At 46.3% G+C, this 26,649-nt stretch overlaps 1 protein-coding gene across 4 annotated transcripts; it reads right to left on the bottom strand.

Annotated features, from left to right (window-relative positions):
* Positions 1 to 3,908: 3,908 nt before the first annotated feature.
* On the bottom strand, positions 3,909 to 10,586 carry LOC136483038 (lysine-specific demethylase JMJ26-like). 4 transcript variants are annotated; one of them, XM_066480171.1, is made up of 16 exons: positions 10,241 to 10,586; positions 9,519 to 9,662; positions 8,729 to 8,908; positions 8,520 to 8,650; positions 8,139 to 8,238; positions 7,870 to 8,002; positions 7,723 to 7,786; positions 6,867 to 7,641; positions 6,117 to 6,449; positions 5,690 to 5,849; positions 5,337 to 5,572; positions 5,195 to 5,267; positions 5,026 to 5,111; positions 4,803 to 4,922; positions 4,641 to 4,705; positions 3,909 to 4,519 (listed from the first exon to the last, which is right to left on the bottom strand). In XM_066480171.1, the coding sequence occupies exons 1-16, from the start codon at positions 10,478 to 10,480 to the stop codon at positions 4,273 to 4,275; spliced, it is 3,087 nt and encodes a 1,028-aa protein (XP_066336268.1). In that variant the 5' UTR covers positions 10,481 to 10,586; the 3' UTR covers positions 3,909 to 4,272. The 4 variants fall into 4 exon arrangements, with proteins under 4 accessions (XP_066336268.1, XP_066336261.1, XP_066336254.1 ...); XM_066480164.1 differs by having other exon boundaries at positions 5,681 to 5,849; XM_066480157.1 differs by having other exon boundaries at positions 5,657 to 5,849.
* Between the last annotated feature and the right edge of the window lie 16,063 nt (positions 10,587 to 26,649).

The raw sequence follows: 26,649 nt of genomic DNA on the forward strand, positions 1-26,649 counted from the left end.
CAAGTCCAAAGAAAACTGTGGGTTCAATAGGTGGGTCGATCCTCGACTAATTTATCCGTATCAGCAGTACATCTACTACCTGCTGGACCGTATCTTCAATCTAGAAAGGGAAGTTAGCAGCGGTTACAAGGAAGCTGAAGACGACGACAACAACAATGGTGTGGGTTCACAGGAGGCACTCTATAATGATCCATATTGTACCTGCCCTAATCACAAGAACAAGAGGCCTCTGCCACCACCCCCGCCACCACCAACAACAACAATGGGAGGCTACTGTAGAGAAGGTGCAACATAATTTGCTATGTGGCCACACTACTAGGATGAACCTATCTTATTCACATGCCACATCCATATGTTTGTTGTTTGGTTTAATTACCTAATGAATGTTTGGTTTAGTCGAAGGAACTATGTACCCTTGTTTGGTACATGTTCTCACATGTCATTTCGTGTGCTTGTTGTTCGCTTCAATTGCCTAAGGCATGTTAAGTTTAGTCTAGAACCTATGTACCCTAGTTTGGTACATGTTCTTACATGCCATTTCATGTGTTGTGCGTGTTGAATTATATAATGCACTACTTTGTTAGGTTTTATTTGCATTACGTGAACTCATTTCACTACGTCTGCAATATTAAACTGAATATTATAACCACAAATAATGAAAACAACAACACAATGAAAAGTTCAATACTAGGGCACATTAAAAAACACAATAATACTAGAAGTACATGCCAACAAACTAAATAACGCAGTACATGACCTAAGTACGCACATACTTAAAGTGCATTACATGACAAAATAATAAAACGTCCAAGACTACACAACATTGTTCATCAATAAACCATAGAACTAGCAAGTCATGGAGACTACTGAGTGCAATGAGGCCACTTTTCCTTCCTCATGGCATCGGGATTCTCCTACATCGCTGCTTTCGCTCGGCGCGCACGCTCAAGCTTCTTCTCCCTCTCCTCCCTGTACGCAGCAACACGCCTCCTTTCCTCCTATTCCTTGTGCTCCTTTTCTATAGCCTCCTCTCTGTGTCTCTTCTCCATCATCTCCTTGTCCTCTGCCTCCCACCGCAACAATTTCTGCATCCATTCTTTATCTTCAGGCTTGATCTCAGTGTTGATCCACTGCTCAAAATCACAGAGCGGCGGAGGGGTCTGCAAAAAAATGCAATTGTTACAAAATAAATAAATAATGCAAGATTTTATATGACACAAAATAATTATTACACAACATCAATTCTGCACCATCTTGTTTATGCGGCGTTGATGAAGTGTAGGCTCAAACGCAAAATTGGAACACATCCAATACCTCTGCCTATACGTGTCCTCTTCATCGGACTTAGCTACCGTGCAAGGATCACCGCAAAAGCACATGGGCATTGGAACACCACTAGGCAAAGACAATGGGTCGAAGGCATTTCCGGTTATCCGGTCATAACTGCAATTCAGCGAATTTCATTCTAAGAACCAAAAGCAATTAACATTATACCCTAAACCTAGGGTTTCCCATTTGATGCACAACATTAAACCCATAATATAACAAGATGTGCTGAGGTTACCTTGGTTTGCTAGCTTTTCCACGTCTTGGCATCGTACGGTTGTATAATTAAAATATTAAAAATTACATGAAACCCTAAGTAATGACGACTCTTAGGTTGAAAAATACGACTAATATATACCGAATCGATACGAAAAAAAACTAGGAGGGGAGCGATGATACCTTGCTCTCAAAGATGTACGGATCAAATCCAAGTTTTCAAGGTCCAATATGCCAATTCGTGATGTAGGGCGAAGTGGGGAGAGCAAAAATCCGAGAGGGAGGAGGAAGAAAAGGAAGAAGCCTCGGCCAGGAAGGTTGGGCACTGGTTTAAAACACCACCTCGGCGCCATAGATCTTGGCGTCGAGGTGGCTGCCATGTCACCGCCACGTCTACGTCGACACCTACGTCAGCCCAAGACCTTGGCTCCAAATTCGCTGATGCCGAAACGTGTAAGTTCGGCTCCAATAACAACGGCGCCAAGGTGAGGGTCTAGCCAGGGGCTTATTTGTGAAAATCTTTCGAAAAAAGGGCCGAAAAACAAAAAAATCGGAAATCATTTTCTGGCCTTATAGTTAAGTTCAGAAGAAAAAAAAAGGCCAAGAAAGTAAGACACGGCATTTTCAGGGCCACACGGATAATTTTCTCACATATATAGTGCCTAGTATATGTATTTGTTGTATTAAAATAAGAATCTAAAGGCCCATAAACTCAATAGTTCAACAAGAAGATAGTCTCGATTGAAGTCCCGAACGCGGAATGCCTTTTTGTTCTGCCTTATAAGCTCTCCAAATTGAAACTATTGAAAGATCGTCTGAGGTCAACTATGTTAGAAGAAAGATTGAGTGGACTGGCTATGTGCACCATTGAGAAGGATGTTTTGGACAACGTTGATCTTAACGGTTCTTGAAGATTTTGCCTCAAGAAGCGCCCAAAGATAGTTTTTAACAAAGCATTAAAGCATTATTGAGGTAATCGTAATGGTTATTTCATTGTTTTTTATTTCTTTGTTGTACAAGCTTTATCCTTTATAAATTAAACATATGTTGCAAGTTAAGTCGTATTAGTAGTACTATATATTATTAGAAAAATAGTTTAATGGGTCCTTGCCATTTTTGTTGCCCAAGGGACCTTAAAATTGATGTGCCGACCCTGGTGTGTGTGTGTGTGTGAGCTGGTGGAGCTCCCTGAGCCAATCACAGCCCATTCATCCAAATGCGGCTACGAAGAGTTTCTCAAAAAAAATGCAGCTACGAAGCAGCAGCAGGAACGGCAAGGAGAGACGTAGGCTTCGTCCCGGTCACAGTTTGGTTTTGTTTCTTTTCCTCTCTCTGACTCTCTCTCTCTATGTCCGTTGCAGTCCATTCAAAGCTTGCATGGAACTAATGGAAAGAGATGAGAAATGCAGAAGCAGCAGCAGCAACTTTTGTGACGAAAAATGTGTGGCGTGAGATTCCTATCGTGGCAGCCAACGCTGGCAGAACCGGCTGATTAAAAATGCCACGCGTCATGATTTGGCTGGGCGTCCGCACGGGCACCGGTGACCCTGGCAGCTCACATTCACCATGACCAACCGATGAATGGGCCGTGAGCCCAGGCGAAGCTCGCCTTCCTCGACGCACCATGGGTCGGCACCGGTCCAGCGCGTGTACTTGTACGAGCTGGCCACCGGCAGCGGCAGACAACGTGCTCCTCGCCGGGAGGCACCGGGGACGTCGTCGTGGAGACGTGGACTGCTCCGGTGACACCACCGGGGTGATATTCGTGTGGAGGACGAGGCCCCCGGCGTGGACGTGCAGCGGGTCGCGGGCGACGAGGCGCACGACGCCCGGGCGGTGCTCCCGGCGCCCGTGATGGCCGTGCAGACCACTCGCGCTTGGCCTGTCCGCTCACCACGCCGACGCCTGCACCATGAGGATGTTCGTCCACACGTGGACGTCCGCTTCCCGCTGTGGCTCCACGTCCCTCCTCGTCCGCACGCGGGCGCACCCATCCCCGCGGCGACGACCTCTCGCCGCGCGGGAGCTGCTCAACAAGCAGGCCGCCCCAAACCTGCCCGTGCTAAGTGCTAGCTCCATCGCATTGCAACTGTGGTCCAAGCGCGACAGCGCCGTGCAGGTCTCGGTATCGGCTAGCGCTCGACCCGGCGCACATGGAGGACGTGTTCAAGGCGCACATCAACAATAGCATGCTCAGGACCACTCTTCAACGTCTGCATTGTTTCATCACAAGCTTACACTACACATTTTCTTGGCTCACTTGTCAGGCTAAACCAGGCCGCCGGGTGCAATTGATCTGGTTGACATGCTTTGGACTGCCACATAAGTTGTTGCATTTTTCAGCTGAGAATGCTCAGCCTCAGACAATGGATTGGATATATAAAACCAGAATCCAGAGAGTTCAAATGACCACATCTATTCAGGTCAATTACTACCAGTATCAGCAACAGACATGCTGAACAGCCAATCACCATAGCCCGCTACATGAAGAGTCTTGTGCAGCGAGCACCTACCGTGGTTTTTCCAGAATGGTGCCAGCCGGCAATCACCACATGAACAAAAGCCAGACGCCACAGCCCACAATGGCGTCTAGGGGTGACAAAATGCCTGGTCTATTCTAGAATTCTAGAGTCTTCTAGACTACAACCTGCTTCCAAAATAACTACGTCCAAGTTGGGTCAGTACAGCCACTATGCCTTCTACCTTCCCAGTCAGCAGTGAACCGATCAATCACCTAGGCTTGCCAGAGCCTTTCAGGTGATTGCTCTGCCTTTTAGGAGGCTTCTCATCAACAGCGTCATCTTTGGACTTGCCGTCTCCGCTCTTCTCACCTCTTTGACGACCAGCCTTCTTTTCGGGCTTATCTTCAGTAGCTTCATCACTGGACTTGCGACATTGGCGACCCCTTTTAGGCATCTTCTGTTCTTCAGCTTCAGCTTCTTTTTTATTCTTAGGTTGGGCAGCCCCACTCTTCAACCTGATGGATCAATCACATGACAAGAGTGATCAGAATGCCTCAAAATTTCTGTGTCTCGATTGCAACTTCAGATCTTCTATAGCAAAATTTCAACACTAGGCTACTGCAAGCTGCTGCTTACCCCTCAGAGGAAGGATCCAAGAAATTTATTACTTGGTTTAGAGCATGAAGAGCAATCTTCTTAATCTGAAGGCACCAGATTGAACTCCAGGTCAGCCGTGTCATATCAGATAGCACAACATCATAAACAGAAACCGGATAACTGAAAATATAGCATGCCCACCTCCAGTTTATCCTCTTTAGCCCTGTGACCAGGTGGAAGTCGCCTAAACTCTCCAGTCAGTTTTATGCACTCATCAACATTTTCTGGGGAAACAAAGTCCATTGCAACCTTGATGCAAGACTGCAAAAAACAGAAACAGCTTCAGTTTAACCAACAAAATACATTTGTTGCTAAAGTAAAATAAAAAAGAGCACAAATTAAGGTCTGTTGAGTTAAGCCACACCTTCAAATTTCTCACTTGGTGAGGACACCCAGCAGGAATAAAAACTGCTTCACCAAGCTTCTGCTCAAAAGTCCACGGTTCAACACCTATAGCAGACATGCCATCACATTGGAGATAGGGCACAATAGCACGGGGCACTGCATTTCTAAGGTCTGAATAGTTAACTAACCGTATTCTTCCTTGAGCTTTCTCTTATGCTCCTCAGTTAAGTAGAAAGTCTGATCATGAATTGGGTGAATAACCTGCATCATTTGCTTGAATATTAGTCAACATAGGTAAAACAGAGGAAATAATTGCAAGGAAAACAATACCTGCTTCACAGGATCGCAATGGATGTGCCGGAATTCCATGGCACGTTTCCTAAGATAATCTTGTAGCTTGTCAGAATCTTCTCTTCGGAAAATATCCCATAAAGCACCACCAGTTCTCTCCCCGTTATGCATCCCAGCATAACTTTTATCCTTGTCAATGTAGTCTGAACACTGGCCTGCCTCACTTTGTACCTTAGATTTAGTATTAACAGGTGGTACAACATTGATGTCCAAACCTGCACAATGAAAACAAGAATGTTGAGTAAGTTATAATCAACTGAAAGACCCTTTTCATAACTAAAAGTAAACAACTAACTCACTATCAGAAATTTCTTTACAGGTACCATCATTACATGAGGTCTTTGGCATTTCATCAACAGTTATATTCCTGGATTCTGAAACACCATAAAGTTCCTGAAGATCTTGCTCTTTCATTTTCTTTCTGGTTTTCTCTATCTTCACAGGTTGATAACACTCGTAGGGCACTTGTGCTGTGTGTGTCAATATATTTACCTGAACAAAACAGACTTCCACAATTAATGACTTCCATGATAAACTAGTCCCCAAGCAAGACAAACAAGATAGAAAGTAACACCAGTTGATACCAACTGAGGATACAGCCACGGCTTGAAAAAGGTCAGGTCAGAGAAAGCAACATAAAGAAAGTGAGACGCAGGTTGCCCAGAATAAGATATAGCATTGCAAGTCAATTTTATATAAGACACGACCACAGATGTTATAAAATGAGCAAAGAAAGGGATCACCATTAACAGCACATACCGCATCAGACATGTCACAGTGAAGCTTGGTCACAGAATCACCCCTGCCCAACTCCTGGTAAAATCCATAAGCAATGTAAGTTTTTGGTCCAAGATCTGGCTTCAATGCACCATCAGGAAGCTTGACTGCAAGATTTAGCGGACCATATCGAGGATCAGTGTACTCAGGAAATGGCAATGCACTGATAAACTCAGCACCATGGCGAGGCAATCTCTGATCAAATGAACTAGATGGTGGCCAGTCCTTTAGCTTAAGCATCTCAGGCCAGTGTGCCACGGTGTGCGTTCTGCCTTTCATATATCCCACAAAAAACATGTGTATATTAATTTCCACCTGCAACACAAAATTGTGCATGCCAGTGCTTAATATTTTTGAATTAGCTGTTAACAACAGAGCTGTGAGCAGTCTATCTGCATGCAAACAGATAACACAATTCCATAAAAATTGAAATAGAATTCAAATTCAGTGATATTTCAACATTGTACTTTTTTTACTTGTAGAGCATGTCTTGTTTCTTGTCATAGTAATAAAGAAATCTTCTAGCAGAGTTGAATGACCATGAACAGACATGCAGCAGAGCACAAACATGAACAAGTCAAGGAAGTGAACCTAGCCCTCTTAAATGCACCTAGGAAAGTCTACAAAAGGAAAAGTAACGGCACATCTAAGCGGAATACAAATGAAAACATTTAAATATATACAAAAAAAGATCACCCAATGCACTAAAACATTCAATAAAATAGAACTGACCTCACACCAATCGAGGCAATCTACTGCCCTGACAGCAAAGTGCTCATCTTCTACGTCACCATTAGTCTTTTTCTCTCGCAACGCCCGCCACATAACTAATGGCTCCCAACTGAGACCAGAAGTCAAATGTAGAACGTCAGAAACAATAACTGGTTCACCCTTGGACCAATGCATCTGAAAGTGCACCAAGTCATCCTCCTTGATAGCAGTGGCAACTGGGGAGTACAGGTGGTTATCACTTGAGCCTTTCCTATTTGCAGCCGCTCGCACATCCTGAGTTCTTATGTTCCCTGAATGGTCATAACAAGGGCACCTATGACTTCTTTTGGCTACTGCGTTTGCAAATACTTCACTCCTCATAATTCTGTCAGCTCGTTCTTCTAAATTGGAAAGCATCTTTTCTGGAAAAAAACACTTGAGGTCCAACATCGAACCACCACAGCCTCCTAGCTCCTTTGGTGGGCAAGGTATGCTACCATCACTTTCTGCTTTCCACAGCGCCAGAGAGTTACTTGCCCCCTCACTAGAACCTATTCCATTGGAAGGCTCATTTTCTGAGCTGTGCCTCCTCAAGGAGAACCCTTTACTCCCATCCTTTGACTTAGTAGTACCAAAAAGATAATCCCGGCCTCTATTTTCAGGCTCTACTTTCGTTATCTCTTCTCCTCCAGGAATCTCACCTTTGCGGATCTCCCCGCAGCATTCAAGGCACAGATCATAAAAGCAATACTTGCAGCTTCTATGAAAATCAACTATAGAAGTTTTACAATTATTGCTGCATTCGAAGAACAAGAAAAGAGATCAGATGCTTGCTGCTGTAAGATTGTGGCAGAAAGGAAAGAAGGAAAGAACGAACCAGTAGACACGTTCATCTAGATTACATTCAGCTTGTTCCAACTTCGTATCATTAACCAAAACACCTGCAGTAGAAACAAATTAGCATGAACAGCAATCTCACTTACCAACTTGTGGCACACAACAATAGAAGTCCAGAACACACTACCTTTTATTTTAGCCTCCAATTTCTTCTCCTCCATCTGCTCCTGTCGCAGTTTTCTCAACCAGGGAAGCAACAAGCGCACAACATCACAAGCATAAGAGATTTGGTTTTCTTCAGAAATTTCCTTCTTTGGAGGCTGCTTCATGAGAAATGGTAAGTCATTAATTAAGACTAGAAAGGAAAAAAATTGAAGAAAAATAGTTAATAAGCAGAACTGAGAAGAAAGAGAAAATCTAAAGGCAAAAAAGGGAGATGGAATGCTAGGCATGAACCTCTTCAACCCCTCGCATTCGTAGGCATCCCTTGCAATTACAGTTCTTGCGACAATATGGGCATTTTGCAGCAAATTCGTCTTCTGACAAATTAGGATACCTGTTTAGTAGTTTAAGACAAATTAGCATTTCACAATACACTAGATCAAATAACATAGCCACATGAAATGAATACTAGAAGGAAAAGACATAATTTTTAAAGCACAGTAGACAAAAGCAGTTGCACAAAATAAAACAAAAAATAGCAGATGCGTATATAATACAATTACAAAATAAACCATGTGTATATAATTTATATATGTATGTAAATGTCATATTACAAAGAAAGTTATGATGTGCAATCATGTTAGTAGACACAAAGATCGTGAGCAATTGACACACCATCTTTCAATGCATGGCACACAGAAGCGCTTATTGCTGCATGAATTACACCAGACCACCCTCCCTTTATCATTCCTCTGGCACTGGTGGCACATCAGGGCATTATCCCCAGTCAACATCTTCTTCCGTTTCTAGACAATTGAAACAGCACTTACATTCATCAAATACTCACAGAAAATCATTCCATAAACAGCTCACGAGTTGCTTACCCTATCAGTTTCATCACAACCTTTATGCTTGGAGGATAAGGCCTTCCTTTGTTCTTCATCCTCTCTTTTCAACCTTTTTGTAACAGAAACCTTCCCTGCATCTCCTTTCTTCCTCTTCTTTGCGGTTTGTAAAACCTCACCCTTCCATGAGTCCTTGCCCCTAATTGTCTCAACACCACCCTGCAAGTAAATGGACTTAAAGCCTACAGCATTCTTTCAATACACCAGAAGCATTAAAATTGAGGTGTTACAGCAAATGTGGCAACCGAATTACAAGGAAATTTCCTTTAGCATCCTATGGCCCAAGAAACAAAAGGCTACAACATTCAAAGAAAATTGAAATATAAACTCAAAAACACCAAAACTAAGGTGTTACAGAAAGGTACCACAGAACTACTAGCCGCTAGGAAAAAGATGTTCTTTATTTTTTTTAATATAATAAATGACAGAAACACAAAGGGAACATACAAGAGAGGAAGTATAGTAATCACACAACTGGATAATCACTGCACTATTGCTAGTTACAACAAACAAGCTCAAAAACATATTTACTAATCGACATTAAGGTTTTGATTTATACAAGGCCAAATAGAGAACAACAAAACCATTCCTAGTAGAACCTGGAACTTGTGACAGGGTGTTTGTATGTTTCAGACAACATTTAGAAAAATTGTAAACTAAAGATTCTTGTTGTCAAGAACTGTCATATAGTACATGGTAAAATTGGCAACATGCTAACATGGGTATAAAACTAGTGATCAACTGTTGCAGAAGATTGAAAGTAACATACCCCCTTCCTGTCACCGTGGCATTTGCTGTTGGGGAAGTGAGCCTTGCTGTCCACATGTTCTGGTTTGGTTTTCCTAGGCCCCCTCTTCTTGCCAGCATCATTTCTCTTCTTTCTCTGACGCTTGGATTGGTTGGTTGCAGTCTCCTGACATTACACCAGCCAAGAAATTAGCCCACTACATTAAGAGAACACACCCGACAAGAATTAACCAACATCCAATACAATGGCAAGTAAATGTATTTCAGAGAACGAGACACAAGACATACATACGCAGTAAAAAAAAAGGAATAAGAGAAATTTCTGCTACTATGTGAAGGGGGGTAGGAGGGAACAGACAGTATGTCAAAGTTAGAAGCCTTTCCTTTCCTTTACTATAAATCATAGTAGAGCAAAGAATCATCAGAAAAGTCCCTCGAGTGACTGAACAATACTAGTTTTTTTTTTCAATCCCTAAGTAAAGGGAATTTCTTTCGTTTAAAGAAAAGGCATTTTTCTTTATCTGTATTTATTTAATGCGCTAAATCGTTCATCCAGGAAACACTAAATCGTATCAAATGATAGGACGGCTATTTTTTCTCATTTTCCTGCTCCAGGAAAAAATGGGAAACTTTTTTTAGAGAAAAATGGGGAAACTGGAAACACACAAAGAGAGAGCGCGAAAAGCACGTTGCAAATCCCACAAGAAAACCCAAAAAAAAAAGTAGAGAGAGCTATCCCAGCACCTCATTGTCGTCATCCGTGTCGCGCTCGCAGAAGACGTTGGGCGCGTGCCTCCTCTCCCTGAGCACCCGGTCCCCGACCGCCACCCCATCCATCACCGGCGCCACGAAGGACCTGTCTTCGCTCCGCAGCTTGGGCCTCCCGCGCCCCTTAGCGGCGCCTTTCCCCCGCGCTTTGATCCCCCGCTTCGTCACCCCGCCACCATCGCCCGCGGCTCCCTCTGGGTCCTCCGAGATGGCCATGGCCAGCGCGCGTGGGGGGAAGAAACGGCTGGAGAACTGGAGAGGAAAGGGGAGAGTCGGCCGGCGATTGGCGATGGAGAAACGTGGAGGACGTCCTTCTCCGTCCTTTTTATTTCTTTCCTCCGTCCGGCCCTGGAGGCTGGAGCGGGGGCGAGGCGGGCGGTTTGGGCGCGGACACGGCGGCCGAGGCGCCGCGGCGAAATCCTAGCCGTCCCGTGCGGTGACATCAGCATTGGTTTTCAAATTTTGAAGCGGTTGGGGGGAGACGGCGAGTGGAGGGAAACTGGGAAAGGGAGAAAGAGCCGCGGAGGCGAATCCTGCGTGCGCCGCGCCGTGGTTTGCGTTTCCATCCCCAGGGCCAGGGGCGCCGGCGGTGTACTCCTATTCCATTCACATTCACATTCACATTTTCGGCGTATAGGAGTGTACAGTCTAGTAATAGGTTAGCCACGCAGGCGTAATATACGTACGCCTTCTGCCTTCACCCTTCAGCTTTCTGCGTGCACCGACAAAAAGCAAAACTATCCAGGGGTGTTTGATTTCTCGTCTTAAACTTTAATCGATGTTTCATCAAATATTTAACGCATGCATAGAGTATTAAATATAGATTAATTATGAAACTAATTGCATAGTTTGCGACTAATTTGCGAGACGAATCTTTTAAGTCCATGATTTGACAATGTGGTGTTACAGTAAACATATGCTAATAACGGATTAATTAGGCTTAATAAAATCATCTCGTGAAGTACTGACGGATTCTGTAATTTATTTTTTATTAGTATCCGAACATCCCATGCGACACCCTTACGTGACACCTCCTAAATTTTAGTCACTAGATCCAAACACCCCCTAAGTACATTCCACAACAAAGAAAATCATGCCAACATGGATCTTATGAACTACCTGTTAAAGTTAAAGGGTCTGTTTGGTTTTCTTGCTCATTACTGTGTAGCCTTGCCGAGCAAAGATATAGATCTAAGTTGTTTGGATACCAAACAAGATTTTCTTAAGATATGTGTAAGTAAGCTTTTACCTTGCTTTCGTGAGGGAGCCAAAACGGTTCTCCTAGCTTCGGCAACCTTCTTGCTGCTGGAAACCATGCCAAGGTTTTTTAAGGCGTCGCCTAGACGACAAGGCGCTCGCAGGGAGTAAGATGTCCCTGATGCCTAGCCAAAAGCATAGGAAAAGGAAAGGGAGAGGCCATGCAGCTACCTCCTCGCTCATCCCCACCAAATCCGGTGTTGCCTGGGTCATCTGCGACTGAGGCGGCGGTTGATCGAGATGGGGATCTGAGAGAGCAACAGTAAGAGGTGTGAAAGGAATGGAGGGCAGGCCGAGCGCACGCTACCAAGAGCAGCACGAGGGAGGGACGGCGGCGCTATACCTGCTTGAGCCATAAGAGAGGAGATAAGATGGGCTACGCTTGCGTGAAGGAGAGGGAGATGCGGTGGCGCTGCATTTGCATGCGTCAAGCAGGGAGACGCAATAGTGTTGCGCCTGCGTGAAGGAGGATGCATGCGGCGGCGCTGCATCTGCGTCCATGAGAAGTGAGATGAGATATGACCTAAGAAGGGATAAGGATGCTATCGTGGGCTACCTATTGGGCTAGGCCAAGCACTTCACTTTACATTTGCCCTTTTCTAGTTTTTCTTTTTTCCTCTTTTTCTTGCCTATTTTGTGCTGGTATTTTCCTATTTCTTAGAATGGTAAGGCATTGTCTTGCCTTATCTTATGGTTGCCTAGGCGTCGCCTAGTCGACTCAAATGAGTGGCTCGCCATGTCTCGCCTTATCGCCCTAAAAATATGAACCAAGCAGACCCAAAACATCTTGGCTCCATTTAGGACGTGATTGGATGCTGGTATAGCTACTGGCCTGGTTGGTGGATTGGCCAGGTCAAGAAAAGTCTGGTTCTATCAATGCATTTTGCAACGAATCTAGTAGCGAGGTGATCTACCACTAAAGCACACATAATCACGCAAAGAGGCTATCAACTAAACAAGCTACTCCTAGTGAGCTAAACAAGAAGAGCAACTAAAACTAGCTACTCTACCAATTAGAGCTAGCTACTACCGCACTAGAGAGCAACACAAAGCAAACAACGACAACTCAAGCTATGCATGTGAAATAAGAGCACAAGTGTAGAATTTGCAAATCACCAAAGGCAAGGGGGAGACAAGATTTATCCCTGAGGTTCGGTTGCTTACCGATAGCCTACGTCCTCATTGAGACAAATCTCTAGGTGAATAATGTACGCGCTAACAAAGCTCTCAAGTTTGACCCACAACTTAGGTGTTGCAAGAATCAAATCAACAAAAAACACTCCAACTAGCCTCGAGCATTCCACTAGAGTTGCCCTTCGCAATCTTCCACGAGGTGAGCACAAAATCCCTCACAACCAACCGATCAGAGCCACCGAACAATCAATGACACGATGCTCGCAGTCCTTGTTCCTCCAATCCATCTAGGTGGAGAAAACTACCCAGAGTAAGAAGAAATCCATGTCAAGTCGATGAACTAGTGCCACTAGATGCAAATCAGCTAAGCAAATGCACTAGATCTCTCCTTACCTCACTTTGGATCAACCATCGAGAAAGAGAGTGATAGGGAGGCGTTCTCAAGAGCTCAAGGATCTTTGTGTTCATTTGGAAGGCCAAGAGAGTGCCCAAGGGCTGAACACACCCCCTATTTATAAGTCCATCAAAAACTAGTAGTTGTAAGCTTGGTGGTGTGTTGTTTTTGAGTACATCAGAAATCTCTGGTGACCACCAGAGAACACCCATCGAAACTTATGTTATGTAGATCCGATGACCAGAAATCAATCTAAAACTATCCACAAACACTCTCTTCGGTGGTCACTGTGGCGCTACCACAGGACATTTCTGATGACTGCCCAACAGCTCTACCACATACAACTAGCCATTAGGAATTCAAACGGCTCTACTCTTGATTCTTTGGTGCCTCTTCAGTGAGGGTCACTAGACATATATGTGACACCTAGACCCTTGTTGTATGCCAACCCAAGAGGTCCAAGGGGCACAAGAAATCTTCGGTGATCATCCACCAGACTTTCAGTGGCCTCATTTAAATCTCTCACGCGCTGCTAACTCTAACACATTCTTTAGTGCTCTCCAATGGGGTACCACTAGACATTTCTAATGAGTACCCTAGTCCACAGTTAAATCAGTACAAGGCACCCTATTCTCCACTGAGCCCCCTCCCCCGCCCCCACACACTAGGCACCAAACATTGTTGATGGATGACGAAAAACAATACTGATTCACATTTTTTGCAAAGCAATTCAAATTTTGAACTCCAATATGTTCCAAAACAAACACTTTCACCTTAGGCACTGAGTTAGCTTTTCAAAAACATCCTTCCCTTGCATCTCACTATATCACTAGGTCCAGTGCATATGCAAAGTTAGTTCAAATCTAGGTACTAGATAACTGTTTTGCATTAGAGTTCCCCTCTTAATAGTATGACTATCTATCTTAAACCTGACCATGCACTCTATCGTGTCTTGGCTAGTGAAATGAAAACCCCTAGCATATACCATATGCCTTTAGGATTGTTTTCATCTCCTCTTCTTCTCTCTAAGCGTGAGCTTACTCCATATGGCATGATCATCCTCTCATCCATCTACAAGCCATGCTCACCATCTCGATATGGACCCTAGATCAATCACAACTTAATTAAAAGCATTAGTCTACTAGTTGTCATTCAATTACCAAAACCAAACTTAGGGTTTTCACTCGCCCAACAAGCAATAGTCTCTTCAATGGCACAAGGATCACTACCTGTCACAGAACCGACCAATTTATAAGAATACAAGTATAATGGTAGCCCGCAAGCGGTTGCACTGTCATACTTGAACCCATATAAACCCGGTAGTCCGTCGAGTGCCACGACGGGTCTCGATAAACGATTTACAACAACCAAGATCGTACAGGATTCAACATACATGCCACATATTACATAAAGTTCGCAGATACATTTCATCATCAGAGTACAAATAAAAGTTATTACAAGCTGAGTTTGATAAATAAAGCGGAAGCAAATAAGTTCGAAATTAAAGTTTCCAACGTAATTTGATACAGTGCCAAGTCGGATCACGGTCCACAAAAGCAAAGATAGGAATTACTAAAGAAGCTTGCCCAAGGCTTACTCCTCATCCACAGCGGGATAGAAGCAACTCTTGCAATAACCATGATACACAGTGCCATCTGCAACAATGGGAAAATAAACCCTGAGTACGAGAAGGTACTCAGCTAGACTTACCCGTCATGAACCAGAAATAAAATGACTCCAAGGATTATGCAAGGTTGTATAAGTGGACGTAACTTGCCAACATTTTGCGAAAAAGGCAATTGACCCATTGTACAATTATGATTCCTTTATCAAGTTAATTATAACTATCTATTTCTAGATTAGCAACTATCCTGTGCCAAACATGTGGTATATCATTTAAAAGCATACAATAGTAACTATAGCAGGTATTGTAATTCCATATTCATTCGAACCATCATGTTCCATAACACAGTTACTACGATTTTGGAGCTAGTCAAGTTTCTCACTATCCGGGAGAGACGGCGATTCGAATTAATTTCAACCAGCTAGGAATTTATTCCTAACACAAACCCAGGTCTACTAGCCACGATAGCCTTAGGTCACCTTTGGTACAACTCAGGTACACATTTCGCGGGTCCGTACCGCGCCGCATAATCTGGAACACCAGATGCCAGGATGCTCAGGCCAAGCCTACCCTTGGGCTCAGTCTGATCGTTCCCCGGAAGGAGCGCACAACAGAATGGGTCCTGGCCTGAGTTGAATTACTCGGCTTCGTAGTTGGAACGAGTTATCCGGCCAGCTAAGTGAGAGGCATGCGTTTAATCTTGTCAGAAGTTCCAACAACGATACGGTCCTTGATCGACACAGACGGGAATAGATCCACACCCAAGACCTCCATGCCTTGTTGCTTCTCTATCGACCTCTCGTCCGGTCTTGATTTACTTTTACCTCATGGTTCTGTTCCACGATGACAAATATAGCCAACCGTGCTCCGGTATCCACCTATATCTCGCAGGTGATAGGACATCACCCGACTTCTACCGGTCTAAGCATGGCTAAGCATATATTCGATCCTAGACCTATACCGGTTAAAGGTGTAATATCTGGACAAGGAATATACATGCATCAAGTGGTTTCATTCAACTCTTATAACCTAATGCATCAATCATAAGTACGTAAGTAAACACTTGTAAATTACTGGGAGACTTATAATGCTCCGGGGCTTGCCTCGTAGAAAGGAAGTAGGGCGGTGGTCAGGGCACTCTGGAAGCTCTTTAGGGTTCTGCTCCACGCCTTCGGGAGCTACGGCTTGCGGATCCTCCTACGGGTTCCCTTCCTCTGCTTCTTCGAATTCCAGCAATGTGATCTCTTTCTCCGATCCTAGATGCATGAATGTGGCATAAGTATTATGAATGCATATATGTTAACAAGTGCATCATGTCTATTGAGTAGGTGCATATCTCTTCTCGATTATTAATTAACTACTTCTACAATGCATCGACTATGCCACAAAACAATAGCAATTTGTTTTACTCATAACTGGAGTTCTACTAATCCAAATACAGTGATCCTAGACTTTCTAGAAAGCTTATCAAATTCTCTACCACTTTGTTATTAACCATTTTTACAGTACATATCAGTTTCAACATGCAACTCCTCAAACTACAGAATCTGTCCGGAAACTATTTAACATGCAATATAAAGTAACGATACTTCTACTTCATGTAATCATTCAAAATTTGACAACATAAAATCTACCAACAGCTTAAGCATACCAAATACATTTAAGATAATATAATGGTGAAGCCCAAACTATTTATTTAATTGCCTTTATTATATTATTTAGATATCTAGGTTAAATAATAAACATATATCAGATGTACTTCATAAATCCTCAAAAATTTACAGTGCCTTACTCATGCTATCAAAGGACTACTATAAAAATTTCATGCCATTTTACTAAGTAGAACATCCTATACAAAAATGACAAGGAAGCAAGGCTTGAAATAGCATAAATGGAAAATCCTATTGAAAAGTGTCAAGCAACAGATTTACTATTTTTCTTAGCATCCATATGGTACTAGGATTACCTCCAAAAATTTTCATGAATTTTGGATTCATAAATAATTTATAAAAATTTACACAAGGATTAACTATTCATAAAAGAAAAATCTATAACTATAAACCTACACATGCACTGGTCCTCAAATTTTTACCAGAGTTCATATATGCTAAGACTAGCTTACCACAAAAATTTCATAATTTTTAGAGCATAGGAACTCTAGATAAAAAAATAAACAAATTTGAATGAATTCAAAAGCACATTTCAAATCCCTATTTAAATCTCCAAAAATTTATACTGTAAAAGTCAAGAACATATTTTTCCTAAATACTACACTTCCTAAGGAACACAACCAAATTTATTTCACAATTTTTGAAGTTACCAGACTGGAGATCTAAAAATAACAAAACACATGAAATCAGGATTTAAATCTGAAAAGAATGAACTAGCTTTCTCTTCTTCTGTCGCTGACTGGTGGGACCTATGCGTCAGTTGGACCCACATGTCATCGAGACGAAATAGGGCCGGCGGCGCCACCCTACGGACACGGCCAGAGCTCGTCGCCGGTGAGTTCTCCGGCGAAATCACGGGCACCATCGTGATCTACTACTCAAGATGCGTTGAATGGTCTAGGTGGTGACAGCGCTAGTGCAGCGGAGCATGATCGTCGCCGGTCATGGCGGCACGGCGGCGCTACTCAACTCTGTGCCGGCCGTCTCCGGCCATGGGAAGGCTAGGAGAGACGCGCAACAGTACCACGGTGTCCTAGTGACTCTATTTCAGCAACAAATGCATCACGCAAAGCTCCGATGACGCTTGACCACGGTGTGGTGGTGCGGGGGTTAGAATGCGGCGGCGCGGATCATCGCGTTCCACGCCGGTGGGATCACTAACGAAGGTAACGTCTTAGCACTGGCTAATACACGTCCTGACCAAACGCTAACGCTCAAAATCAAAGGAAAAGCGCCGATGAGCCGAGCTATGGCTAGCTTGCCGCGAAGGCAGCCATGGCGACCGAGAACTCCGGGGAGAAAGGAAACGGTGAATACGCCCTCACCGAAGCGTGACAACCGCTGCAATCAAGACAAGGGGTGGAGGGAGGTGTGGCACAGCTACGGGCGAGATGAAGGCGGTGGTGGTGCGACGTAGCGCACGCGAGGCGACGGCGGAGGCGGTGCTATGCTCGGCGGCGTTGCCTGGTTCTGCGGCAAGAGCAAGGGAGGGCGCTGGAGAGGGAGAGAGCTAGCGTGAGCGAGTGGAAATGGAGCGGGCGCACGCTGGGGAGTTAAAGGCGCACGTCGGCCTGCCTTGGCCACGCTGGGCAGAGCGCCAGCGACGCGTGGCCACGCTCCGTGCCATGCGGCGACCACGGCCTAAACCGGTCGGCCATTGATGATGTCGATTCAGTTCGTTTCAGTGAACCAACACCGAGCCTGACGACGCATGTTCATGAAGCTAAATCGGCGTAACCGTGACAAATTATCGTACCTTGCCTGAATCAAAGTTGTAGTTCAATGTACCAGCTACAACTATTGTTCAAGAATCATGTTCTAATTCCCAACCAACATCGAGTAAAATCAATCCAAAGTCTGGCTGACAGCACTGTCAGGGTACAAGACTTAGAAAAAATTTCTTAAGTGTTGAATCATGATTTTTCTGGTTTTTGTGGGACCCATTCAAGCATGTTAGAAGCTAAATCAGTCCATGACTTAAAAATAAAAGTTGTTCCTTATGTCAAACACTACAACTTTGCTTTAGTGACCTCCTCCATGCAAGGTCTCTAACACCTAGTTCAACTTTAGTCAAACATGTCACTTTTAAATGATGATACACATCAAAGCATGGCTTAATGACCAAATTAGCCCTAGCCCTAAATACCAAAGTTGTTCATGATGATATCCTAAGCATGTTTAAGCAATTTGCAAGGTCATTCAATCATTTCATGTAGTAGTCACTCATAGAGCTCGTTAGTGCAATCACATGAAACATGCCTTAAAGGCTTGATTATGAAAAGTGACTTTCATGAACAATGCTCTAATTGCTAACCCAAGTGTGGTTACATGTTTTTGTGACTCACATCTACCAAGTACATGTTTTCATTCATGATCATTTGCATATACACATGGAGACATGAAATAACGAGAAAGGTTGCATATGTTAATGAAACATGCGATAACAAGCAAATGTTGCAGATGTTTCAATCAAAAGTTTTGATTGTAAATGCTTGTTTATGAATGCGTGATGATCATGCTCATGTTATGCAAGTCAAGTTATGTAAGGCTAACACCCGAGGTGTTACACTATCATGTGTGGAACTAGCTGGAGGTGGAACAAACACATATATGCATGTTTAGTTTGAGCTTGAACACTCTAGGTGTAGTGAATGTCAAGTTATTTTGTTTGTGCGGAAATTCTGTGATATTGTGCGGAAGTTATGCAAAACTGCGTAGAGGTTCCGCACCTAACTAATCCATGGCTATTTTTTTGTTAAATTTTAAAATCATCTATTCACCACTCTCTAGGTGTGATCGCAGTCCTTTCACAAACTCACAAGATTTCTTCATGGCGTTTAAAAACATAGAGATATGTACATTGTAGAGTGTCAAATGCTAACAAAAGGGCTAACAAAAATTAGCAACCAATGCTCACAAATTTCCGATGAAGATTTTCACTTAGTTTAACAATAATAAGAGTTGTTGATATAAGTGTCACATGCTTACAGAAGGGCTAGCGGCAACTGGTAGCCATTATTGCCCGCAACCTTTTCATGTGAATAATCCATGGCATTTAACAACAATATATAGTTGCACTATAGATAGAAAGTGACAAATACTCATGGATAGACAAGCTATCACCCTCAAATTATAGTTTAAACAATATAGAGTTAACTATGGGTCTAAGCAATACACAATTGTATTATAGATATACAAGTGTCAAGGAAGAGATTGGCCATAACTAGCAATCACTACTGGTAGCCAAAGTCACACATATGCTCTTAGTGACAACTGGCAACGGCTATTCACAACTTTTTTCCATGTAGATCTCCACACTTAGTTTAGTAGTGGCAAAAAGGTCTACTATAGATACACATGTGTCAAATGTTCAACAAACAACATCTATCAATACTACCACAAGGTTTCCCATACAAATTGCCGCATTGAGTCTGACAACAAATATATAGTTATACTTTTGACACAATTGTCAAATGCTCATGGAAGAGGTTAGTAACAACTGGCAACCATTTTTGCCACAATTTTCCATCCAAATTGCCATTGATGGGCAATGGCAAAGAGTTGTAATGTAAATAAAGTGGCAAATGCCCACAAAAGGGCTAGTGACAACTCACAACTATCATCCACTACACTCCTATGTGAATTGTCACGTATAGTTCAATGGTGATAGAAAGTTATAAAATTATATACAATAGTCAAGTGCTCATGAAAGGTATAATGACAGGTGGCAAAGGGAAACTCTGCTATGTAACCACGTCTAAAACATTCATGGAAATACAAAGTTGTATTCCAACACATAAAAGTTTTAACAAAATTTTAGTAAACATTTTTTAGTCTTTAAATACTAGCTCCCACCTAACACCTCCTCTATTTTCCCTACCAAATTTCACTCAGGGCCTCCTTGGCAGGTAGCCGCACCTCACCAACTACCAAACAATAACACCCAAAACCTCCTTTGTCACCCACAAAATCCTCGTTGTGTAGTTGAGCACACACTTCACTCGCAGTCATCCTCTTCCTCTCATCCTCTGTGGGGTGGTCTGGAGACATTAAGTGGGGTGGGGATCCATTAGGACTTGGATTGGTTTCTTCTTTTATCGGTAAGGATACTTAGTTTGCTTGTACAAATATATGTAATGGTCATAAGAGCAAGTATAATAACACATTGTAAGCTGGCTAAATGTTGAGGTGGAGGAGAGAAGGGAGGAGAGAGAGGAGAAGCAAGCTATAATCTTACATCTGGCTTGGGCACAAGAAGCAAGAAACTCTGTGAGAGAGACAAGTGGACCATGTATTAACAGTGAAGAGGTCACTACTATATGGATGGTGTCGGGTACCTTGGAACGGGGTACCCCGAGCGAACATCAAAGGGGTCGCTTAAGTCCCATCAAAAGACAAAGCTAGAAGGTAAGCCGTGGGCCCCTCACTCGCCATGACCGGGCCCACCAAGCCCTCCGCCTCGCCTCGAGCCTCGTGCAGGAGGTCTCGGCATCCTAACGCAATCTCCGCCTTGCATGAGGCTCTCCACGGGAGGCCTCGGCAGGGAACATGATCTCCGCCTCGTGCGAGGCTCCCCATAGAAGGCCTCGATAGGGGGTGCATTCTCTGTGTCGTGCGAGGCCTCTCGCGCAAGGCCTCGGCAAGGAGTCCGATCTCCGTCTCACGCGAGGCCTCATTCTCCGTGTCGCTCAAGGCCGGTATGTCCGCGGCCCGTTGCCCCCCCCCCACCTCGGCCGACCCTTCCGACAACGCGTCATGTCTCATTAATACCTCAACCACTCCCGCAATCTCAGCCAGACGAGGGCTCGACGCCACAGAATGGCCGATGGGACCTGAGGTCGCATCAGCGCCATACCGGCTGGGACAGGGCACGGCGAGGATTACCGGCCACTGTATTCTGATGCTGTGCCCACGATCAGCGCCCACACTACACTATGTCCCGTGATCCTCGCCTTGAAAACAACATCGCACGGACAACTTGGCCCCAGTCATCAGCTGCCCACTCGGGGCCTTAGCACTGTGCACCAAGGTCTCGGCTATCTTGGGGTTTGTGCCCACCGAGACCCCCCACTATGGTGCAGCCTCAGCACCGACCAAGCCTTGGCCTCACGCATAGTCTGTCCATAGCGGTTTGCACATCCACCACCGCATCCACTCTGAGGCAGTCCTAGGGCTCTCACGACATACAGGATCAGATGGGACTAGCATGCCGCCCCAGTGCTCCAAGGACAGACCACTCCGACAACCACGCCGCCACAGGAACAGGCCACAGGGCTCGGGCATGCTGCCCCTGTTGGCACGACGCCGCATAGTTAACAACATGTACTATCCTTATCCTCCCTTCAACTATAAAAGGAGAGGACTTGGGCCACTTAGGTAGAGAGGAAAGAAAAGGGAGAACACCTTGTAACACACACACACATGCACACATCCCAGCCGCCTGAGAGCAATGTCTCAAGCAACCCACATGACACCTTGCCGAGACCTAGGACTAGCTCCCTCTCTCCCTAGCTTGTAACCCCCTACTACAAGCACTTTGGTGAAAGGAATATAAGATCAATCTCTCAGACTGGACGTAGGGCATCGATTGCCTGAACCAGTATAAACCTTGTGTCTCTTTGCATCACCATCCGGGATTAGGGGCACGCAGTTCAAATTCACTGGTTGGTTGAGGACCCTCTGGTCCAAAACACCGACAGTTGGCACGCCAGGTAGGGGCCTCTGCATGTCAGTTTCATCATCCCAGCAAGTCCTAGATGGCAGACCCCATACGACCATTGTGCCTTGGCACGGTGGTTTGGGTTGGGAGCCTAGAGTTCATGTCTCTAGGGCATGAGTATGACATGGTACTCCTCACTCCTTGAGCCCCACCAACCGATGATGAAGTCACGCATCGGCAGCCCAGGCACAGGCGGCGCCCGGGCAGCCGCTCTCGCCGTGCTTGCCAGGCATGACGCGAGCAAGACCACCCCGATGCTATGCAAATCTAGGGTGGCACGCCGCTCCCCGCCAATATCCTATGACTAGCTATTGGCATAGGGTCCCTAGCTATGGACCTGTCTAGCCTGAGCTTGGACAAAGGAAAATCGCCGGTGACACGCGGCGATACCCAATCGTCAAGCCCCGCTCCACCACTCCCTGAGGAGCCGATCCCGGTGGAGCAGAATCTGGCGATGGCACCATCCCCATACCCCTTTGGGTTGAGAAATGCCATCGCCTTTTATGCCTACACTTACACTGCCGCTCACGAGGATCCCTCAGAATGCCGGCAGCGCTTCGCTCTCGACCTGAGCACCCACGCCGACTCCTCGGAGGAGGATGAGGCATGGCCTGGAATGGATTTCTCCAGACTCCATGACCCCAGGGCTATGCGCTAGTTCTTGGCTGCAAGCGATTACTACTTCGGCTACCCCGACTCCAACAACGAGGGTACCTACGACCCCACTCGCGAATGTTTTCACGTTGGGCTTGGGATGCCGAGGGCGAGTGAAGAGGACGAGGGGGCAGGTAGCCGTTCCCCGCTTCGCCCAGGTACAGGCGTCGCCACACCTCCACGCATTGTCCTGCTGGTCGTACGAAACAATATCCCCCGCCCTTGTGCGACCTCAACGCCCAGACCTAGAACAACTCTGTGAGCTCCAGGCCAAGGTCAAACAAGACCAACTTCTTTTGCAGTAGCTTTGAGATACTCTCGAACAGGAATAGCAAGGTCGTGGTGAAGGCAAGGGAGCCCGACGGAGGGCCTGCGACATGCATCACTGCATCCATGACAGCGCAGGGAGTGAGCAACCCCTAGTCTTCAATCGCGCTAGCCAGAACGTCGTGGCTGCGGCAATGCTGGTTCATGCACTGCCCGAGCCTTCTACCACGGAGGGGTGGCGGGTCCGCGGCGAGCTCCGGGATCTCCTAGAGACCGCCGTAGTTCAGCAGGCCGAGAGTTCTGCCACCCAATGGCACAGGGGCGTCTTGAACCTGCCGGTGGCACCGCCTCGACAGGACAGGGAAGCCCCAGCTCGTCCCGAGCCCGCTCGAGCGCCGATAGCCCACAGGGTCCCTATGCTTCTAGACCGCCTCGACAATCGATGCGAGGTGCAGGGAGACCATGAGGTGGTCAGCAGGCGATGATGCTACGACAATGAGGGGCCCGCTCAGGGCTACCACCCACACCAAGGTGGTCGCTATGATAGCGAGGAGGACCGCAGTCCTTCTCCTAAACCGCCAAGCCCTTGGGTCTTCAGTAGGGCCATCCGCGCTGCCCTTTTCCCGGCCCGGTTTCGGCAACCAGCCAATCTCGTGAAATATAGCGGTGAGACCAACTCTGAACTCTGGCTTGCCAATTACCGCCTGGCCTGCCAGCTAGGTGGCATGGATGATGACCTGCTCATCATCCACAACCTCCCCTTGCTCTTGTCAGACTCAGCGCGAGCCTGGCTCGAGCACCTTCCTCCCTCACAAATCCACGACTAGTGCGACTTGGTTAGGATCTTCGTCGGGAACTTCCAAGGCACATACGTGCACCCTGGGAATTCCTGGGACCTTAAAAGTTGTCGCCAGAAGCCGAACAAGTCTCTCCAAGACTTCATCTGGCGCTTCTCCAAATAGTGCACCGAGTTGCCCAGCGTCGGCAACTCAGAGATCGTCCAGGCTTTCCTCTCCGGCACCACCTGTCGAGACCTGGTTCGAGAGTTAGGTTGAAACATACCATGCTCTGCCGCCATGCTCCTCAACATTACCACCAACTTCGCCTCAGGCGAGGAGGCTATCGGAGCCATCTTCCCCGACAGTGACTCCAAGGGAAAGCAGAGGGACGAGGCCCTCGAGGCCTTGGCCTCCCACCTCCCCAAGAGAAAGAAAAAGGGGCGCCTAAGGAAGTAGGAGGTCCTAGAGGCCGATCTGGTCAGGGCCACAGAACACAAGAATCCCTGAGGCCCTAGAGGCCCTAGGCCTTTCGACGACATGCTTAAGAAACCATGCCCTTATCACCAAGGCCCGGTCAAGCACGTCCTCGAGGATTGCTCCATGCTGCGACGTTACTACACTAGGCTCGGGCTCCTCGACGACGACGCCAAGCAGAAGGGCACTGGCGACCAGGATGAAGACAAGGACGATGGGTTCCCCGAGGTACGCAGTGCCTTCATGATCTTTGGTGGGCCCTCGATGTGCCTTACGGTGTGGCAGCGCAAGAGGGAACACCGAGAAGTCTTCTCGATCAAGGTGGCCACCCCCAGTACCTCGACTGGTCTCGAGAGGTGATCACCTTCGATCGAGATGACCACCCTGACCATGTTCTGAATCCCAGGCAGTACCCACTGGTTGTCGACCCGATCATCGGCCACACTCGACTCTCCAAGGTATTGATGGATGGAGGCAGCGGCCTCAACATCCTCTACATCAATACCCTAGAGCTCTTGGAGATCGACCGGTCGAGGCTCCAAGGCGACGTCGCCCCCTTTCATGACATCGTGCCAGGGAAGCGCACGCGACCCATCGGGCACATCGACCTTCCCGTCTGTTTTGGCACTCCCTCCAACTAGCGCAAGGAAGTCCTTACCTTTGAGGTAGTCGGGTTTAGGGGAGCCTACCACACCATCCTAGGGTGGTCGTGCTACGCCAAGTTCATGGCAGTCCCCAACTATACCTACCTCAAGCTCAAGATGCTAGGCCCCAGCGGTATCATCATGATTGAGTCCACGTATGAACATGCATACGACTGCGACGTTGAGTGCATCGAGTATGTCGAGGCTCTTGCAGAGGCCGAGACCCTCATCGCCCACCTCAACCAACTCAGTGGTGAGGCACCTAACTCCAAGTGTCGCACGGGGGCGTTTGAGCCTACAGAAGCCATCAAACTCGTCCCAGTCGACCCCACCTGCCCCAACGACCAAGCGCTGAGGATCAGCGCCACCCTCGACATCAAATAGGAAGCCGTGCTCATCGACTTTCTCTGTGCAAACACCAACATATTTGCATGGAGTCCCTCGGACATGCCGGGCATATCGAGGGAGGTCGCCAAGCATGCCCTGGACATCCGGGCTAGATCTAGGCTGGCGAGGCAACACCTGCGCCGCTTCAACGAGGAAAAGCATAGGGCCATTGGTGAGGAGATACAGAAACTCTTAGCGGCCGGATTCATCAAAGAAGTGTCCCACCCAGAGTGGTTGGCTAACCCCATGTTAGTCAAGAAGAAAAATGGGAAATGGAGGATGTGCATGGACTACACCGGTTTGAACAAAGCCTATCCAAAAGTCCCCTTTCCATTACCCCGAATCAATCAAATCGTTGATTCCACGACAGGGTGCGAGACCTTGTCTTTCCTTGATGCATATTCTGGTTACCATCAAATCAAGATGAAAGAGTCAGACCAGCTTGTGACTTCTTTCATCACACCATTCGGCATGTACTGCTACGTGACTATGCCTTTTGGCCTCAGAAACATAGGTGCCACGTACCAGTGGTGCATGACCTAGGTCTTTGGTGACAACATTGGGCGAACCGTCGAGGCCTACATAGACGACATCATGGTCAAGACCAGAAAGGCTGAGGATCTCGTCGATGACTTGAGGATAACCTTCAAATGCCTTAGAGAGAAGGGCATCAAGCTCAATCCCGAGAAGTGTGTGTTCGGGGTCCCCCGAGGCATGCTCTTAGGATTCATAGTCTCAGAACGCAGCATTGAAGCCAACCCAGAGAAGGTCTCGGCCATAACCAACATGGGACCAATCGAAGACCTCAAGGGAGTACAAAGGGTCATGGGATGCCTTATGGCCCTAAGCCGCTTCATCTCACGCCTCAGCGAAAAAGGTTTGCCTCTATACCGACTCTTGAGAAAATCTGAGCGTTTTTCCTAGACCCCCGAGGCCAAAGAAGCCCTCGACAGACTCAAGAGGCTGCTCACAAATCCTCCCGTCCTGGTACCCCCGGCCAGGGATGAGGCCCTCTTACTCTACGTCACTGCAATGACCCAAGTGGTCAGCGCTGCCATAGTGGTAGAGAGGTAGGAAGAGGGGCATACTCTGCCCACCCAATGACCTGTTTATTTCATCAACGAGGTGCTCTTTGAGACCAAAGCACGCTACCCCCACATCTAGAAGCTAGTCTACGCTGTGGTCCTGGCTCGGCGCAAACTACGTCACTACTTCGAGTCTCACCCAGTGACTGTGGTATCATCTTTTCCCCTGGGGGAGACAGTTCATAACCGGGAGGCCTCAGGCAGGATAACCAAGTGGGCCATCGAGCTTATGGGGGAAACCTTGACTTTTGCGCCTCGAAAAGCGATCAAGTCTCATGTCTTGGCCGATTTCGTAGC

The sequence above is a fragment of the Miscanthus floridulus genome, chromosome 1 (genome assembly GCF_019320115.1).
Source record: "Miscanthus floridulus cultivar M001 chromosome 1, ASM1932011v1, whole genome shotgun sequence".
Classification (NCBI taxonomy): domain Eukaryota; kingdom Viridiplantae; phylum Streptophyta; class Magnoliopsida; order Poales; family Poaceae; genus Miscanthus; species Miscanthus floridulus.

Bases quoted from the DNA above. Each gene is read 5' to 3' on its own strand.
- LOC136483038 (XM_066480157.1), bottom strand. From the start codon at position 10,480: ATGGCCATCTCGGAGGACCCAGAGGGAGCCGCGGGCGATGGTGGCGGG. The intron at 5,573-5,656 runs GTGAGTTAGTTG...TTCATTGTGCAG, and splicing joins CTGTAAAGAAATTTCTGATA to GTTTGGACATCAATGTTGTA. The intron at 5,112-5,194 runs GTTAGTTAACTA...TGTCTGCTATAG, and splicing joins AAAGCTCAAGGAAGAATACG to GTGTTGAACCGTGGACTTTT.